Source organism: Bombus terrestris, unplaced genomic scaffold, assembly GCF_910591885.1.
Source record: "Bombus terrestris unplaced genomic scaffold, iyBomTerr1.2, whole genome shotgun sequence".
Lineage (NCBI taxonomy): Eukaryota > Metazoa > Arthropoda > Insecta > Hymenoptera > Apidae > Bombus > Bombus terrestris.
The window spans coordinates 1,927,378-1,943,201 of record NW_025963549.1 but is presented as its reverse complement, the minus strand read 5'-3'; the positions used below and the strand labels follow the sequence as shown (position 1 = coordinate 1,943,201).

At 43.3% G+C, this 15,824-nt stretch overlaps 1 protein-coding gene across 1 annotated transcript; it reads right to left on the bottom strand.

Moving 5' to 3' along the window:
• Nucleotides 1-4,991: 4,991 nt before the first annotated feature.
• On the bottom strand, nt 4,992-6,800 carry LOC125386964. The gene is made up of 2 exons (XM_048414149.1): nt 5,741-6,800; nt 4,992-5,551 (listed from the first exon to the last, which is right to left on the bottom strand). Exons 1-2 carry the CDS (start codon nt 6,798-6,800, stop codon nt 4,992-4,994), a joined length of 1,620 nt encoding a protein of 539 aa, XP_048270106.1.
• Between the last annotated feature and the right edge of the window lie 9,024 nt (nt 6,801-15,824).

The window sequence follows — 15,824 nt, the reverse complement described above, 5'->3', positions numbered from 1 at the left end:
CATAAAGTTACATGCTCTATCTGTATTCGCCATTTTAACAGTAGCACGATTTAAAAAACGTGCACCACGAATTGTTTCATGAGGATTACAACGTGTCCTTGCTCGACGCACTTCAACGTCATCCAAATGAGCGAATACCGTTTTCGCATTGATAACAGTTTTCACTATATCTGCACAGCAGAAATCAATTTCATCATCTGTGGTCAACTTTTCATATCACCATTTCATATCTTTTACACACTTTATAACTCCCTCTGCAGGATGCCATTTAACACCTGAATCTTCATGTCCAAGAACATGATGTCCAAAGCCTCTGCGACCATGCTGTCTAGGTGCTTGAACTGGCTCTAAACGACCTTGTTCATTATTTCCGAGGCCGTAACCTCCTTATATCCCATCATTCGCACCATCCTTTTGTCGTTATCGAGGAGATTGTTTGACTCTTGTGTTATTACTTGTATTCTTCTATTGTCAACTACCTTTTCATCAATATCCTCCTCGTCAGATTCACTTGAACATCTGCGAATTTTTTGTCGTTTACTATGATTATAAGTATCTCTTTCACAGTTCTTCCTTTTTGTCCTAGTTTCCAATTCTTCTTGCATGGTATGTTGATGCATCAGTCGCATAACAATTCTGCTGGGAACATGATACATTTACACTGTACATGTGAATGTGTATATAAGCGTCAGAGGACGTCCAGGCCTTAGTTGGGACAAAAGACAAGAGTCAGTCGTTAGAAGTATCTGAAAGAGTCTGTTGACAACAAGCGTGCGTGCGAGTAGGGTTTCGTGGTCTTTAGAGTTTAAGATATATGTATAACTGTTGTGTGCTAAAGAAAGGGAATTATTGGTATTTCCGAATCCATTCTATATCTTTACATGGTAGCAGATCGTGGTTCATAATTTTGCCAATTATTTTAGTGCATGGTTTTTAATATTGCGAGTTAGGTCGAGTGAGTCTTCAGTAAGGAAAGAAACGTTCAAAGGTTACAAAGAGGAAAAATACACTTGGAGCACGTAGGAACGCTTGAGTAAGAGATAAGGAATCATTTAAAATGGAGAGATTGGAAATCATGATACCCATTTTCGATGGATATTTACAGTATGTGGAAGCAAAGAATAACGACGTTTCTCAAGTATAGAGAATGCGAGGTTGTCACAACTAGGGTGAAGACAGAAACGGACAGTGAAGACTGGGACAAAAAGGATCCGAAGGCAATAAATATAATTTATAGTGCCACACAAACAGACCATTGGAATATATTAGGGAAGAAAAAACGGCGTATGAGATAGTAAAAAAGTTTGATGAAATGTACTTGAAAGAGTCGACGGCACTACAGGTCGTATGTAGAAGGAGATTGGAAAAGATACAACTTGAGAACTACAGTGATTCAGCATCGTTCTTTAGCGATTTCGAAAAATTAATAAACGAATTAAAATGTGCGGGTGCACAAGTGAGTGAGAGGGAAAAACTAACTTACATGCTGAATACGTTACCCGAAGAATACAGCTACATGGCGGATATAGTAGATGCACTGAAAGCCGAAAATCAAACGTTGGCGTATTTAAAAAATAAAATTGAAATAGCGGAGAGGAAAAATAAGTCCAATCGAGGAGAAATGCAAACCAACGCCTTTTCTGCAAAAAAGGAAGGATGCTTCAGATGTGGAAGAGTAGGACATTTTGGGAGAGAGTGTCAAAATGGCGTCGAAGCGGGAAACAGTATCAGTTTTTGGCTTGGGTCAACACGTGGTCGCAGCAGAGGAGGAGGAAACAAAGGAAATACGAGCAGGGGACATGGAAATTTCCATCGTCAGTCAACAACCGGCACGAGCGAGTGTCACGACCGGCATACATCAAATCCGATGGACCGATGATGGAGATAGAGATGTGGCGGCCTTGGCGACAATGTATATCGCCGAACTGCCTAATGAGTCATGTGTATCCTAACGGTCCTTCCACCGAATGTCCTAGAAGTGTGACAACGGTCACGTACGCCTACAGGGTAGTGGGGATATTGAGGGATGACAAACGAAGAAGAAACAGATGTTACCGAAAGTCAAATTGTAAGAGCTTCAGTCTTGGAAAGTCACGGCTGGAGCTCAGAACAAAGTCGCAACCAGTGTAAATTCAGAATACAAGAAATAAATTCTATTGTTTTTTTTGTTTTCTCTTGTTTTTTTTTAGGACACGTAAATTTTAAATATTTAAATATTTTGGGTAAAGAACAGCTAGTTACTGGTATACCGAATGAATTTGAAAAGGAATTTTTGAAATGCAGGGTGTGCATGGAAAGGAAAATGCAAAATTTACCATTCAAAAATAATCGAACCAAGGCTAGGGAGATAATGGAAATTATTCATTCGGACGTGCGCGGTCCCTTCAAAACTACCGGATTCAATGAAGAGAAATATTTCATTTCATTTATCGATAATTATAGCAAAATAGCTAGAAGTTATTGTATAAAATCAAAAGATGAGGTGTTTGATTGTTTCGTACAGTTTGTAAATGAAGCCGAGAATTTAACGGGCAAGAGGTTTGAAATATTGAGATGTGATAATGGAAAAGAGTACTTGAATAATCGAATTTATAAATTTGCTAGGGATAAAGGTATCAGAATAAATAACTGCCCAACCTACGTACATGAATTAAACGGGACAACGGAAAGGTATAATAGGACAGTTATGGACATGGCGCGTTGCTTGTTAGCGGAAGCGAAAGTACATAAAATGGCTGGAAATAGATTGGACCGCGGTATACTTGAAAAATCGAATACTGGCAAATACTATAGAGAGAAAGACACCTTTTGAAATATTCTTCGGGAGAAAACCAAGTGTTGAAAATCTACATCTATTTGGAAGTAAAGTTTTTGTAAGAACAAAAGAGAGTTCCTAAATGGAATAAGAAGGTAGATATGGGAATTTAGTTTGGATATAGTGAAGTAGGTTACAGAGTCTTATTAGGTGGGAAAATAACAATAGCGAGACATGTAGAGGTCATAGAAGCAGACACAAAATGTATCGGTTTTGTGGAGAATTCATTCGATAAAGATAACGATGACATTGAGGATAATGATTTATTGGTAAACATGAATAAGGAAGAGTTAGAAAGTAGGGATTATGAAAATGACAACAGTCTTGACAGCTTAAACATCCCTGGAAGATCTACACGTAACAAGAGAACTCCAGTAGGATATCCAGAAAAAGAAAACATTCGTGAAATCCATGCAAATTATTGTAGTGTAGATATCCCTTGTACATTTGAGGAGGCGATTTGTTGTGAAGATAGTGAAGATTGGAAACAAGCTATGAATAAGGAAATAGAATGTCTTTATAAGAATAAAACTTGGAAATTGGTAGAAAGGGTAAAAAGCAAAGACGTATTAGATGTAAAATGGGTTTACACGAGAAAATCAGGTGACAGGTATAAGGCTAGATTAGTGGTAAGAGGTATAAAATCGAGCTATCGCGGGGAGACGCGGTCGTTAGAATACGCGTCAACGAGAGTCGTAAATTCCCGTTACGATTAGAATAATCGACACCACGAATAGTTCGATCCCCGTATTTCGGTTAGGATAATCGGGGTGGTTGATGCGGTATAACACTGAGAATCACAGAATTATAATAATGTATATTTCCAACACTTAGTCTACACGATTGAAAAGATATCAACAATTAACAACCTTATCGCACGCAGATAATATAGATGTATACAATATAGAGCAAGGCTCTTACAATTGAGCTTAGTCTCTTGGTGGACGTAGCACGATATGATACTTAATAGAATAAGCGTTACACTAATATAATAGAATAAGCGAATGTTTGGCTCAATGTGTAATGTTCGACGCGTCACAAGGAACTGATCGACTTTTGGATGATTTCTTTGTCTCGTCTTTAAGACGACCCCCACTATACTTAGGTCACGCCACCGTTCGCGCCTATGATCACGTATGTCTGTTCTTGCGTGGAAAACGTAACGGACCAAATTCGACGTTTCGAGAACTCGCTGCTTGGCGACAGCTATGGGCTCGTCGATACATTGTATATGATCCGGCGGTCAGATAAGACGATCTGACTGAGACATTGTAGGGCCGCGAGTGACGGTTAGAAAATACAGCCTGTGTTAAGCCTCGTGGCGTAACATCCTCCCCCCGTTGAGAGGGTACCGATCAAATGATATGGTGTGGAGTCAGGTGCGTCGCTGGCGAATCTCCTTCGCTCCGTGTGGGTGGTCGGACTCGTCTGGATCTGGGTGAATGGGTAAGGGGACCAGTCTTTTGACGCCACGATCCAGGGTAGTTGTTGCCGTCTGCACGGTGGCGGTCCGTATGATTCCGTCGACTCCTGGATGGACCTTGATCACGCGGCCCAAAGGCCATTGCATGGATGGTACGTTATCCTTCCTGAGGACTACTACGGTGCCTACTCGGATGTCGTGACTGCCCTTGCTCCATTTATTTCGGATGTTCAGCTCGTTCAGATATTCTCGATGCCAGCGGCGCCAGAAATGTTGTTTGACCCTTTGAATATGTTGCCAGCTGGAGAGACGATTGGATGGAGTGTCTCGGAAATCTCGTTCTCGAAAGCTTGTTAGTGCATCTCCGATGAGGAAGTGACCGGGAGTAAGGACAAGAAGATCGTTTGGGTCAGATGATATTGGAGTCAGAGAACGGGAGTTGAGGATAAACTCGATTTCAATGATCAGTGTGTTCAAATTTTCGTATGTTAAGAGCTCGTTACCTGCGACACGTCTGAGATGTCGTTTGAAGGACTTCACCGCAGCCTCCCACAGCCCGCCGAAGTGAGGTGAGTTGGGAGGAATGAAGTGCCATTCGATTCGTCGATCGGTTAAAAAGGACTGAATCTTTACCTTATGATCGTCGGACTGCAGGAGGTTTCGGAGCTCTCGTAATTCATTGTTGGCGCCAACGAAGTTGGTGCCGTTGTCAGAATAAATTGTTACACAGAATCCTCGGCGAGCGATGAATCTTCACAGAGCAGCAATGAAGGCCTCGCTAGTGAGATCGGTGACCAGCTCGAGGTGGACTGCTTTAACTGCAAGGCATACGAAGATTGCTACATATACCTTGATTTTTCGTCGGTTGCGATCCTTTCGTTCCTTGATGTAGAACGGTCCGCAATAATCGATTCCGACGTTGGTAAATGGACGAGATTCCGTTATCCGTGCAGCTGGAAGGTCGCCCATTACGTACTCTACTGGAGGTGGATTGGCTCGGCAGCAACGTACGCACTTCTTCAGCGTGCTCCAAACTTGATTACGGCCGTCGATAGGCCAGTAAGATCTCCTCAAGGCATATAAGGTAGCTTGAGTTCCGGAGTGGAGATTTAGGAGGTGTTCATGCTCGATTATGAGTGCTGTAACTGAGGATTTGGGTAGAATGATTGGGTGTTTCTGAGTGAAGGGCATTGGTGAATGACTGAGTCGGCCTCCGACTCGCAATATCTCGTCCTTGTCCAGAAATGGATTGAGTCGTTGCAGCTTCCCCTTCACTGCAGAATTTCGATCTGTGCGGAGAGTACGTATTTCATCTGGAAAATAACAGAGTTGTAACAATTTGACCAATTTGTTATGCGCATTGGTTAAATCATGTGTGGTTAGAGGTCCCCCCCGATCCTGTTTTTGCCTCCATCAGAGGCAACGAGCGGCAATTCTTATCAGCTTGGGCCAAGAAGAATATCTCTCCAGTAGACTGTGGTCAGGCGGAGTCACGGACAGACATGTTGCCTTCTTTTGCTCTGGTATTTCAACTAATGGTACTGGGTTCCACGACGGCCAGTATTTTTCAGGTTGTTGGAGCCATTCTGGTCCATGTTGCCAAATGGTAGATCGCAGGAAGTCTTGGGGTGATTGGCCTCGAGATATGAGATCTGCAGGGTTATCGGTAGTGGGAATGTAGCGCCAATCTGAGGTGTGAGTCTTTTGTTGAATCTCTGTCACACGTTTGGCGACGAAGGTTTTCAGCGTATGGGGTGATGTATTAATCCAGTGTAAAACGATTGTAGAATCAGTCCAGTAAACGGTCCGAGAAATGTTGCTTGGTAACGCTTGAAGGACTGTAGTGGCCAATGATGCGAGAAGAAGTGCTCCACTCAGTTCCAGCCTTGGAATGGTTTGTGATTTGAGTGGAGCCACCTTTGACCTTGCAGTGAGGAGTCGTGTCCAAACATGACCATCCGGAGCGATGGTGCGAAGGTAGACGCATGCCCCATACGCCCTTTCGCTGGCGTCGCAGAATCCGTGTAATTCAATTTCCGCTGCAGTCTTGATTATAGTTTTACGTGGAAACTTCACGTTATTTAGCAAAGGTAGCTGTGAATAATATTTGCTCCATTCTGTATGTACGTCAGCCGGAAGAGATTCGTCCCAGTCAAGTTTTAAAGTCCAAAGTCGTTGGAGCAACATCTTAGCGCGAACGATCACTGGTGCCAGTAATCCAAGAGGGTCGTAGATCTTGGCAATTTCGGAGCTGATTGTTTTCTTCGTAATTCGAGAGGCGGTAGGATTGATTTTGACGGAATATAGGATCGAATCGTCAAAGGAATTCCAAACAACACCCAGAGTTTTGAAAGTTTGCGATTCGCCTATTAGCAGCTTATCGTTTATGTCCTGCTCGGAAAGTCCTCGTAGCAGTTCCCGGTCGTTCGCTGCCCATTTTCGGATGTTTAAGCCGGCTAATTTAAGCAACTCTATGAGCTCCGTTCTCAGTGATTGTGCCTCGTTCTTTGTATCGGCTCCTGTGAGAACATCGTCGACGTAGAAGTCTCGCTGTAAGACCATCGCTGCTCGTGGTTATCGATGTCCCTCGTCGTCTACCAGCTGTTTGAAGCACCGAATGGCTAGATAGGGGGCCGCTGACAGCCCGAATGTCACTGTGTTAAGTTGATAGATGTCCACTTCTCCGTCCGAGTTGCGCCACAAGATTTGTTGGAATTTCCGATCCTCTGGACGCACAAGAAATTGTCGATACATCTTTTCGACATCGCCTGTAATGACATACTGATGAAAACGAAATCTTAAAAGGATAAGAAATATGTCGTCTTGTAGTTTCGGTCCCGTATGAAGTACGTCGTTTAATGAAACTCCGGTGGTGGTTGGTGCAGATCCCTCGAACACAACTCGGAGTTTTGTAGTCCGGCTGGATTCTTTGATCACGCCGTGATGTGGCAGAAAATATCCGTCGTCCGTGCAGTGGTCCGTGGTGATCTTCGTCATATGTCCTAATTCCAAGTATTCTTGTATTACGGCGTGATAGTCGGCTTCGAATTGTTTGTCTCGTTGGAATCGACGGCAGAGGGAAGTGAGTCGCTTCATTGCCATGGCTTTCGAAGATCCAAGCGGAGGAGTTGTTTCGTTGAATGGGAGAGCGACAACGTATCGCCCTTCGTTGTTGCGTTGAACGTGATTTCGAAAGTGCTCCTCGCACTGTCGTTCCGATTCCGAAATTCGTGCGGTGGGCGGTCCCTCGTCGATTTCCCAAAAACGGGCGAGGTCCGCCTGTAAAGCCGTCGTGGAGGTGTGAAATGCGTATGCTAATGATTGTGAGGTTGGGCTCCCCCCGATGACCCATCCGAATCTCGTCTTTTGCAGACGCAAGTCGGGCCCGTTTGCTTGACTGATATCAAGTTGGCCGACACAGAGTGATGCTAGTGTTGGTCCGGCGCTCAACAATATTTCGATCGGAGCAGGTCTATGGAATCTTGGATCGGCTAATTGGAGATTCCTAGGTATCTGTATCGTTGAGCGATCTACGGGTTGGTTTGGGACCCAAGACGCGATAGTCGGTATGATCAGAAACGTCAAGTTGCGTTCGTATGTGCCGTCAATAGAGGTGATCGTGGCCGTGATGTAGCGTTTCGAGGTCGTCGATAACGTGTTGAGTGCTCCGATTGGGACCGAACATTTCTGTTGATTGAGTTTTAATGAGTTAGCGAGCCTTTCGGTGATAAAGTTCATGCTAGAGCCGGTATCTAGCAGAGCTCTACAACGAACTGGTTGAATTTCATTATTCAAGATGTTGACCTGCGCTGTGACTAACAAGTCGTGTTGCAATTGTTCAAAAGGGAGCGGGGTCGATGAGTCCGTTTTCTGTGGTTCGGTCCCTAACAGGCTCGTCTGATGACGTCATTGTTTTCCGTGTCGTTTAGGACTGGACGATATGGTCGATCCCGATGCCGCCGATCGCGGAAACCGAGATTCGCGTGTCGGGGATGTTCGCGGAGACGTTCGGGGAGACTCTTGGCGAGAATCTCGACGAGACGCTCGGGGAGACGTTCGGGGAGACGCTCGGGGAGACGTTCGGGGAGACGTTCGGGGAGACGTTCGGGGAGACGCTCGGGGAGACTCTCGGCGAGAATCTCGGCGAGAATACCGGCGAGACGCTCGGGGAGACGAAGATGAGCGTCTCGAACGATGTGACGAACGCGGGGACGGTGAACTGGGCGAAGATCGACCGCTGGATGATCGGTCGCTCGACGATCGACCGCTCGATGTTCGGTCGACACGTGTTCGTGTTTTGCTATGCCCCTGGTCTTGATGCAGATACGTGTGATATCGCTGTCTACAGATGCGACATGATCCCGCGGAGCGTTGAGTGAGAGCGTGTCCCTTGCCTAAACAATTGGTACAGAGCGACGCCCTTTTGGCGATTTCCAGGCGTTCTTTGGGCGTCTTCGTTTTGAAGACATGGCAATTCCATAATTTGTGTTGTCCGTGGCAGTTCGGACACAACAACGTATTATGTGTAGTTACGAATGTATAGCTTCGCGGCGCGTCCTGTCGCCGACGGTCGCGTTGATCGGACGCCCCTTTTTTGACGGTTAATGATGAACACGCTCTGTTGCTATTCGTCCGTGTTTTTAGAAAATCTACTAAATGCGTATATGGCGGCAATTTCTTGTCCGGTAGGGTATGTTGCCATTCGCGAACAACGGCTGAGGGTAACTTCGACGTGACAAGCTTTATGAGAATGGCGTTTGACGTGACTGGGTCCCCGAGTCTTTCTAACGCTTGGAGATGTACTTTGACTGTCTCGATAAGATCGTCTATAGCTTCGGGTGTTTCTTTAGTTATTTTGGGATAGTCGAAAAGCAAATCCCAGTGACGCATGCAGATCTGACGGTGGCAGTCGAATTTTTCCCTAAGAGCGTCCATGGCGATTGCGTAATTTGCGTCGGTGATGGGTAATGACTGTATGCTTCGCGCGGCCCAGCCAGTCAAGGCTGTTCGGAGATGATGAAATTTCTGAACCGGTGCTAAATTTTCATTTCTATCTATCGCTGATGAGAAGGCATCGTGAAACGACTGCCAATCTTCGAGAGCGCCATCAAATGTAGGTATGCGAACCTCCGGTAGTTTGAGCGACGCGGACTCGCGGCCGACGGCTGATTCGCCGCTTGTCGACTGTGACGGCGTACTTCGTCGTGTATTGATTAATTGTTTGGCTACTCGGCATTGCAGCCTTTCGTATTCTTCCGCTAGCTCACTGCCGCGCGCGATCTCTTCCTCGTCTAAAGTTACGATCTGGTGTTGTAATGCACGGATTTCCTTCTCGAAGGTTTCTAGACGTTCTTTAATTTGAAGCAAGTCGATCTCGTCCGGACAGCCTGATTGTTCGATGTCTTCCAGTTTTTTTGCGAGGCGTGTAAACTGGGCGCTACAGTAGCCCCGGCGACGATGCAAGTTGGCGAGCTCGTCTCCGGTTGCCATTATTTTTTATGCAATTGATAGTGAAATCGTTTGGACTTACTTCTGTTGGCGATTGTCCACCTTGCGGTAGGAGGATGTGTGGTTGCGTTTCAACCACCGAATTATACCTCTTCAAAAGTGCCGACCCTTAACGTTACTGACCTCGCTGGGGTGGTAACGTTTCCGCTGCTGGTTGTGTTGGATTCACGTGGCACTGTATTGTAGTGGGTGTCACTGGCGTGCACCATTCACTTGACACTGAATCCGGCTCGAAGGACCATATAAAATCGAGCTATCGCGGGGAGACGCGGTCGTTAGAATACGCGTCAACGAGAGTCGTAAATTCCCGTTACGATTAGAATAATCGACACCACGAATAGTTCGATCCCCGTATTTCGGTTAGGATAATCGGGGTGGTTGATGCGGTATAACACTGAGAGTCACAGAATTATAATAATGTATATTTCCAACACTTAGTCTACACGATTGAAAAGATATCAACAATTAACAACCTTATCGCACGCAGATAATATAGATGTATACAATATAGAGCAAGGCTCTTACAATTGAGCTTAGTCTCTTGGTGGACGTAGCACGATATGATACTTAATAGAATAAGGGAATGTTTGGCTCAATGTGTAATGTTCGACGCGTCACTAGGAACTGATCGACTTTTGGAGGATTTCTTTGTCTCGTCTTTAAGACGACCCCCACTATACTTAGGTCACGCCACCGTTCGCGCCTATGATCACGTATGTCTGTTCTTGCGTGGAAAACGTAACGGACCAAATTCGACGTTTCGAGAACTCGTTGCTTGGCGACAGCTATGGGCTCGTCGATACATTGTATATGATCCGGCGGTCAGATAAGACGATCTGACTGAGACATTGTAGGGCCGCGAGTGACGGTTAGAAAATACAGCCTGTGTTAAGCCTCGTGGCGTAACAAGAGGATTCCAACAAAGAAACGTAGCCGATGACATATACTCCCCAGTAGCGAGTAATGAGACCCTTAAGATATTGCTATCATATTGTTGTCAAAATGGATTAATTATTGAGCAAATGAATGTAGAAACTGCTTTTTTAAATGGTGAAGTAACCTCGGAGGTATATGTAAATCAACCAAAGGGATATGCGGACGGAACGAATAGAGTTTGTAAACTATCGAAAGCGCTTTATGGGTTAAAAGAAAGTCGAAGAGAGTGGTATGAGTGTCTTGATGAGTATGTGACGAGATTAGGTTTTAAGAAGAATAATATAGAGTTGTGCATATATATACATGGAGAGGGAGAAAATGTTGTTTATTTGCTAATGTATGTAGACGATTTGCTAATTTGTAGTAAAAATAAAAGGAAGATACAAAGGGTAAAGAAGTTATTAACTAATAGATTTGAAATGAAAGATTTAGGTGAAGTCAAAGAATATCTTGGAATAAATATAGACTATGATTATTTCAAAAATGAAATAAGATTAAGCCAAAAGAAATACATTGAATCATTAGCAAACAAATGTAAGTTACAAAATAGCAAATTGTACTGTACACCTATGGAGACCAACTTAAAAATTGAAAAAGCTGTGATAAATAGAGAGTATATTGGATACAAAAATCTAATTGGCGCATTGTTGTATATTAGTAAAAATACAAGACCCGATATAAGTTATAGTGTGAATTATTTGAGTAGATTTCAATATTGTTGTAATGAGACACATTTTAAATTTGCTTTGCGAATATTGAAATATTCGTACCGGACTAGAGACTTAAGATTAGATTATAAAAGGAATGAAAAATGTGAAACGATATATTGTTATGTGGACGCTGATTAGGCAGGAGATCATTTAGAAAAGAAATCGACTTCTGAATATGTAATTAGATTGTGTGGAAATGTAATTGGTTGGAAGTCTAAAAAACAAAGGTGTGTGACAAAAGCCTCGACGTATGCAGAGTATGTAGCTCTATCGGAAGCGGTGAGTGAATTAATGTCCATTATGGAAATTATGAAAATCTTCAATGTAAATCTAGACGATAACCCTGTAAAAATTGATGAGGATAACTCTGGAGTGATGAGTATAGCAAAGCACGGAAATTTTAAAAAAAAATCTAAACACATTGAAGTTCATTACCACTATGTTCACGAGTGCTTAAAGGAGAACAAGATAAACATACTTAAGGTAAGTACAGACGAAAATACTGCGGATATTTTTACGAAGGCACTGTGTACAGAGAGAGAAATTCGAAAGGTTTAGGTCATGGATGAATGTAAACTAAGAGAAATGTAGATAAAGCAATAAGTGTTAAAGTTTCTGTTACGTAATTCGTCAAAGCATGTAAATACGATTAAGTGTACAGTATAAATGTAAGGAGGCGTGTTAGGAACATGATACATTTAAACTGTACATGTAAATGTGCGTGTAAGCGTCAGAGGACGTCCAGGCCCTAGTTGGGACAAAAGACAAGAGTCAGGCGTTAGAAGTATCTGGAGGAGCCGGTTGACAACAAGCGTGCGTGCTAGTAGCATTTCGAGGTCTTTAGAGTATAAGATATATGTATAAATGTTGTGTGCTAAATAAAGGGAATTATTTGTATTTCCGAATACATTCTATACCATTACAAATACACTAACGTACCAGAATATTATAACATTCAGTAACAACGATAGAATTAACCAGTTCGCAAGTATAAAAAAGACACATTTTACACTGTGACGAAATAATATCCAAGAAATCTGATATAACATACATGGAAAATACACGAATCAGACTGAGAAACCACTGCACACTTTCGCCAGTAACTTCGACACAACCGTTACCAACTACTCGCGGAGTGAGATTGACCGAAGCGGTCCAGAGGCAACGCCCACGTACCCCAAGCGGTTACTGCCCCGCCACCAATAGTAACCCGACAGAACAGGATAATACTTGAATTCGTTGTTCCCTAAATTTTGAATTTATTTACCTCAACAATATATATAATGTACAAAAATTTATAATAATTTATAATACTGTTTATAATAACATGTAAATTATATTAATTATCTGACGAACGCAATGAGAGAAAGGTAAAGACCAGCGTGGCCGATGCGGCACTAACTCTACATCCGGTTGACCTCAATTTACCTACCTACGTACCTACACAGTGACGCCTACGCTTTAAAACTTTTGTCGAAATTTTAAAGTTTTAATGGTAAACTCTTCGTTCTAATAATATATAACTGACAGGCGTGCACCATTTATAAAAGAATCAACATAAATTTCGTAGTTGAGGATTATTGAAAGTCTCTAATTTAATTCAGAAAGGCAATAATTTGTTTAACGAAATAAGCCATTTATTTATCATCCGGGTTTCTACCATGACATTTATGTTATAATAGCAATATGAAAATAAGGCAATCTGAGTGAAGAAATACTATTTCAAGTCATTTTCGCCTATACATCTTAAGTGGTTTATAAATGATTCGTGTATACCCTTCTTTCCTTCTGCCCCTACACACGCGAAACTATAACTAGCATTTAAACAAAATCAACTATGTTTCGCGTCAACGAGAGTAGTAAATTCCCGTTACCATCAGATAATCGACGCCACTGTAAGGATATAGAAGGGGTTCGGAAATTCAAATAATTCCCTTTATTTAGCACACAACAGTTATACATATATCTTATACTCTAAAGACCTCGAAATCCTACTCGCACGCACACTTGTTGCCAACCGTCACTTCCAGATACTTGTAACGACTGACTCTTGTCTTTTGTCCCAACTAAGGCCTGGACGTCCTCTGACGCTTACACACACATTCACATGTACAGTGTAAATGTATCATGTTCCTAACAGCCACGAACAGATCGATAACCTTATTTCTCTTAGGATAATCGGGGTGGTTCAATTAAGTATACACTGATTTAACAGGTATAAATTACAGTTCATTCAAACAACTTGATTAGAGAAATATAAACTGCTAGAGCATAATTAGGAACGTGACGCTAGGCAAATGCCTCAGCGATCAACAGCTAAAGGACGTCGAAGTCCTCATGACAAACCCCCCCAGACACGGGACGCTAGGATACCGACACTACCTGGCGGAAATCGGTCGTTTTTCTCGTTAGACCGAAGACGTTTCCATCGCCGACATGGAGGCGGCAACCGTTGCTTCAGCCCTCCTTTCCACGTGGATATTCCGTTTCGACGTACCTTTAAGGATAAGGACCGATCAAGGACGCCAGTTGGAATCAAACTTATTTAACGAATTATGCCTGTTCCTCGGCATTAGGCATTTACGAACGACAGCCTATCACCCCGCGACCAACGGGATGGTAGAGCGCCTGCCCCGACAACTAATAGCAGCAATCAAATGCCACGATACGAGCAACTGTGTAGAAATCTTGCCAATAGTTTTATTAGGCATACGAACAGCTATTACGGACGTGAAAACGACGACAGTCGAAATGGTTTATGGCACCGGCACGCGATTGCCGGCAGAATTCTGTGTACCAATGAAGCAACAGGCCAAGTCGTATTTCGACTCCGTATTTCGGAAGCCGTCTAAAACTACGAATAGAAAAGATCAGGCCTCACCCGATTACGCGACACGGCGAAAAAGAAACCTCCGTGTTCCACTCGAAACATCGTCTTACGTATTTCTAGGTCACGATGCCATCGGAAACCCCTTACAACCACCCTACGGCGGACCGCATCAATTTATATCGAGAGCAAAAAGGACCATTGCTATTGAAGTTAGCAACAAGAACGTAATCGTACTCGTAGACTTTCCGAAACGCGTGAATTTTTATTGCACGATAACACTGAACACCATTACAGCGAAAATCGCGAAGTAATAATACCACCTGATGTTTGAAACGAGCAAAACAAAGACGACTCAGGAATTCATCACTCCAGGCGCTCGGGCAGAAAAGTTCGCTTCCCTGATCGTTCCCAGCCAGGCCGTCGATAAGCTAATGCGTGAGAACTACCAGCGACATAAATATAAATCGGAGATGAAAGAACACGGGAACCGTCCGTTTGGAATTTTGGGAAAATCCCGTAACATTGTAATCTAGATTCTACCATAACTGTAATTCAACAATTGTAGCCATCCAGTCCGATTGTAATTGTTCGAAACTTGTGATACTGCACTTGGCCTCGAGGCGACAACCAGTCACCGAACGTAGCCGCGGTCAAGGGATGAACGTTTTGTCTAATAAAGGCATGGAGTAATTCTATAGCTGTCCTTAAATGAAATAATCGTAGCGGCACGTGACAGTAAACATTCCAACGGCTTCTGTCCCGTGTCTCGCCACACGCAGACTCTATCCGTCGGATAAGATGATTGCCAGATGTCAACGCATCTCCACAGTATATGTTTAGCTAGCCTGAGGATTCATTATACACCTATTGCGGCACTCGTCGGTAAAATTCATAACGGATTCGGTCGAGTGAACCCGCTACACAACAAATCGTGTTTACTGTAAGATGAGTTTATTATAGAGCCGACAACATTAGGCGGTTACCGAAGGTTAATCAAATTCCGTCGTTTTTGTCGTGATCATATGCCCTCTAGTCAACTACCCGAAATGTCAGCATTTGTAATCAAGGTCGAGTGTTCAGCGTCCGTTGTGATTTTTCGAGAACACCTTGGAAATTTAAATCCCAACGCCTTTTGTCAACTCCGACGCATATAAATATAGCGAACAGGCTAGCGAGGCATTCTTTGTTATCGAATGACACGAGCAGTAGCAGTTAAGTCGATACTTCTTTGCGCCGATCTATTCGTAATCACGAATCAAGACAACAAGTGTATTATACGTCTAGTGTACACGTAGGGTATATTTTAATAAACTACACAGTTAAATATACTCTTGTGTTTTTAAGCCTAAATCGCTACCATACATCTCAAACTGGTGACACCGACGTGATTTTTGTGTAAGAGGTGACAGCGATAGGCTAGTCGCAGTTTGAATATCATAGTCCGCAACTCACACAATGGAAAAGGAGAGCAAACGAACTCCAGCCGGCTCATCGTTCCGCGTGCCGCCCTTTATGCCCACCATGACCAGGATTTGGTTTTATATTTTAGAGAAATATTTCGGGGTAGCCGGCATCTTCCACGACGATGAAAAATCGACGTGA

Coding starts and splice junctions, on each gene's coding strand:
- LOC125386964 (XM_048414149.1), bottom strand. CDS start 6,800: ATGGTCTTACAGCGAGACTTCTACGTCGACGATGTTCTCACAGGAGCC. Junction 5,552..5,740: donor AGAGCAAAAGAAGGCAACAT/GTCTGTCCGTGA, acceptor GTTATTTTCCAG/ATGAAATACGTACTCTCCGC.